This window comes from Arachis ipaensis, chromosome B02, assembly GCF_000816755.2.
Source record: "Arachis ipaensis cultivar K30076 chromosome B02, Araip1.1, whole genome shotgun sequence".
In the NCBI taxonomy this organism is placed as follows: domain Eukaryota; kingdom Viridiplantae; phylum Streptophyta; class Magnoliopsida; order Fabales; family Fabaceae; genus Arachis; species Arachis ipaensis.
The window spans coordinates 101,228,960-101,233,648 of NC_029786.2; the positions used below are offsets into that span (position 1 = coordinate 101,228,960).

The 4,689-nt window shown below is 31.2% G+C and overlaps 1 protein-coding gene across 1 annotated transcript; it reads left to right on the top strand.

Annotated features, from left to right (window-relative positions):
• LOC107627855 (inactive cytochrome P450 76AD1-like) lies at nucleotides 3,425–3,808 on the top strand. The gene has a single exon (XM_016330674.1). It carries the CDS (start codon nucleotides 3,425–3,427, stop codon nucleotides 3,806–3,808), a length of 384 nt encoding a protein of 127 aa, XP_016186160.1.

Below are 4,689 nucleotides of genomic sequence, written 5' to 3' on the forward strand. Positions count from 1 at the left end.
AACTGTTGTTAAAAAATAAAAATAGTATATAAAATAAATATTTTATTATTGAGCTTCTTAGCCTCATCTACCACTCTTTAGGTTCTACGGCTTTGGTTCGAAAACATTTGACATGGTTCCTTCTAAATATAACAGTACCATAGGAAATTTTAAAGTATAATAAAAATCCGTATCTCATATGTATGTAGTTCAATTAAAATCAATCATCCTTAACTTGAGAATCTTAATTCGAATGAAAAAAAGTAATAATAAATAGATGAAAATTTTAACTTATTGATGCGAAATAATAAAAGTATAATTTGTTAGTAAAAGTCTGCTAATCAAAATATCATATTAGATACTTTGATAATTGTTTAAATATTAGAAATAATAATTATTTTTATCTTTGTAATGAATTTATTAAAAAAAAAACTATGAAGCAGCAAGAAACTCAAATGAATTTACAGCTTACCAGAATTTGTAAGACTATTTAAATGGTTAAAACAATTCTCACATCATTATGGGGTAAAAGATAAATAATTTATCAAAGTTTTGGTAAAAATAAGGGAAAGATAAGTTTACCATGTATCTTAAATCATTAAGAGAATCAACTACTTTGATGTTATTAACCAGCTTGACAAGAATTTAATTGGATTTAGCTGTATCATCATCCCACATATCAAAAGCATGTAGAATTTCTTCGTGCTTAGTTCGCTTAACTTCTTCAATTTCTAAGGCTGTTGATGTGAACATCTCAGCACGGAGAACAACATCTTTAATTTTCCTTCTTAAAGAAAATAAACCTGATTATATTGAAATAACTGTCATAAATAATTGAAAATTTAATAGGTAATTTATTAGCTATAACAACCATTATACTACCAAGATTTATAGTTTGACATTAACTTCAATCTAGCTCATCAGATTTATAGAAGAGCATTCAACTGTTCAAACCCAAAGCACGTGATTATTTACATTTAATAAAACCCAAAGTGTGAATGGAATTTAGAACGGGAGAAATGATATGCACGACCCCTCGTATCAATACCAGACGTGTTTTCTCATAATTAGGTAAGTGTACCATTTATCCTACTGAGTACTGATACAATTTCTTGTAACTTAACTGTGTTTTGTTTTAAAATTTGCAAAAAAAAATCATCTATGCCAAAGAAAAATAAATTCTATTTTCAAGCAATGTATCTGTATTATCATTAACACCTAAATTTGTGTATTTAAACTAAGAAGGACTGTTCATGACTGCAAATACTCGCCACTAAATAAGTCATGTTTGTTATGCACCAGGACTTAAACGTGGAGTTCTAATCAACAAGCAGAGGTGAAATGGATAATGTGATGATGAGCAGGAGTTAGTTATAGAAAGAAGAACATAGTTATTGAAGAGTAGTTGAAAAATATAAATACAAATGCAAGTATGTATCATTTTATATAAATGATAATACTTATGGAGTGTTGCACAACAATATTTCTACTTCTAGTAATGATGATGATGATGATAATACTTCTCCTTTGGCAATGCCTTCGTTTCATCATTATCAAAGTCTCCAAAATATTATTAGTTAAACCTACTATAAAATTGCCACCGGTCCATACCCTTATCCCATAATAGGAAACATCTTAGAGCTTAGCCATAAACCCTATGGATCACTCTATAAACTTTCCAAAACATATGGTCCTATAATGAATCTCAAATTTGGTAGTTTAACAACTATTGTTATTTCATCACCAGAGATAGCCAAAGAAGCATTAACCAAACATAACTTAGCATTTCCCAATAAGAAAGTCTTAGATATGACAAGAGCCATTGACCACTTGTCTATGGTGTGGTCACGCGTATGTGATTATTGGAGAACACTAAGAAAATTATGTATTAAACTACTCTTTCAGCTTAACCCATGATAACAATAAAAAAATCTCGTGACCCATAAATTCAGCCAAACAGAATACATAAATTCAATTATAATTTTAGTCTTTATTATTTTATCTTATCTTATTTTTAGTTGTTCTTATCTTATTTTTATTTGTTTTTTTTTTTTATTGGAATGCTCTATGCTTGAAATACTACTAACATTGGTTATGTATAAAAAATCAATGGATTAAAGTATGGTGCCAAAGCCAACATCCAGCTTTTAATATAAATGGACCTGGCATGAAGAAAGAGGCAATTCAATTCTCACAACCCAAGAACATAATTTACCCCATGACAAAAAAAAACATAATTTACCCAAAAAGTAAAGTTGAATGTTGCCAAGTTCATCTTCAAACTTTTTAAATTATATACCAGGTCCAAAAAAAAAAAACTTTTTAAATTATATGAATCATCTACTGAAATCTACCTCTGAGTATGAGAAAAACAGATGTAGTTATAGTGACAAAATCGACATTGACAAGTAATAAGACACTGATGCACACACTTATTGGACAAATTACAGGACAGCTCTCATCAATTTTAGATAATAAGGGTATGCCGAAGGGTCTTGTCCCAACTTCCAATGTTGAAACAGGTTGAAGAGCAGGTGCCGGTGCCAGAGCAGGCTCATCTTCATCCTCCCATGATTCCTTTACATCATTTTCATCCACATCTTCATCATCCCATTTACTTTTAGTCACTTCCTTTTTGTTAAGGTCAATAGGTGCAATTTGCTCATCCTCCCAATCGTCCATTTTGCTGTGTGCACTTCTTTGACAAAATAGAATAGCAAAATAGCAGCTGATCAATTGGTGAGCTACGACCGCAGAAGCGTTGATCGGAGAGGGTGATGATGTGAAAGAGAGAGAAAGCGAGATTAGGGCACAATTGGTTTTGAGTGTGTTTTGGGAATTTGTGTAAACTACTCTTCCACCTTAGTATATATATAGAGCATTGATCTAAGAAAGATAAAAGCAAATAAAAATAAGATAAGGGGCTTGTTTGGGTGAGCTTATAAGAAAAGATTTTTTTTCGAGTTATCTTTGTTTAAAAGATATTATGGAAAAGTAAAAGTAATTTTATGTTTGGGTATCTCATGCAAAAAGATATTTTTATCTATCAATTATGTTTGGATATAACAATATAAAAGTACTTTTTTGTTTATTTATTACATGAAAAATATCTTTTTTTTAAGGAACAAAGATCTTTTAAAAAAAGCTATAAATTACAACTTCTCAAAAAAGATATTTTTCTGATTTTTCTAGTACTTTTACTTTTACTTCTCGAAATTTGCCAAACACGCTAAAAAATAAAAAAAAAGATATTTTTTCAATGAAAAAGATTTTTTTTTTTATCAAAATAATAGCACCCAAACAAACACAAGAACAACTAAAGATAAGAAAAGATAAAATAACAAAAACTAAAATTATAACTGAATTTATATATTCTTTTAGGCTGAATTTGTAGGTCACAAGACTTCTTTATTGTTGTCATAGATTAAGGTAGAAGAGTAGTTTAATGTTATGTGCTACAAACATATTCTCCCCTCAAAAGCTAGAATCAACTAGCACACTTCGCCACAAAAAGGTGCAAGAATTGGTGAATTTTGTGGGAACATGTTGCACCAAAGGTGAGGCTATTGATATTGGTAAGGTTGTATTCATAACAATAATGAATTCATTTTCCAATAATACACTTTTCTCTATGGATTTTGCTAACTATGGAGCTAGTGATGATGATGGTTCTCATCAAAATTTCAAGGAGCTTATAGAGGGAATATTGGACGATGCTGGAAAGATTAATGTAATAGATCTTTTCCCAATTATAAAATTTCTTGATCCACAAGGCCTAAAGGGAAGAGGTGAAGAATCTTTTAAGAGACTATTGAAGGCTTTCGATTAGGGATATTAATGGGGCGGGGCGGGGCGGAGCGGGAGCGGGGGATGTCTCCCTGTTTCCTGTCTCCGCCTCCAGAATTAATTTTCGTTCCTGTCCCGTTCTCCGTCATGGGTAATAATTGTCTCCTTCCCCATTTTTCGCAGGGTTCTATTCCCCATCTCCCTATATTTAACATTTGTATGGAAATTATAATAAAAAATATCAAAAAAATCAAAAAATAAACTACAAAATATTATTACAAACACACAAACATATCTTATCCAATATTATAAGTCTAGAAATATATCATAGCAAATCATAGTCCATAAAATAAAATCTTGAACAATAGAGTTAGGATTTTTCAATGAGTGAAATTACTAAAAAAATTTCTATATTAGAAATAAAGTAAGGGTTATTAAGTAAGTTCAAAAATTCGGAGAATTATTGAGGATGGGGCGGGGATCCCGCTCGGGTCAAGTTCGCTCCCCATTCTCATTCCCACGGAAAAAATTTTCCACCACTGGAGCCCCATTCGGGAGGTCTCCGCGGAATCCCCACCTCCTAGAAGTTTTTGACATCCCTACTTTCGATCATGATATCTTTGATGAACGAGTGCGGTTGAGAGCATCTTCTAACAAGAATCTTGGAGGGACTTGTGACCTGTTAGATTCTTTTCTAGATTTCATCGAAGTGAATAATGGTTCCGCAGATTTGGGCCGCCACCATTAGTTACATTTATTTATGGTAAGTGTAGTACTTCTACCCTCCATGTCAAAATATTTCATAGATGTGAGTAGTAACTAGATTGTGGATTTGAGGAAGAACGTCTAAATTTTATAAATTAATATATTAATTAATATAGTTTACTATTTGTAAATTGGAATTGCATGACATCTATATAACAA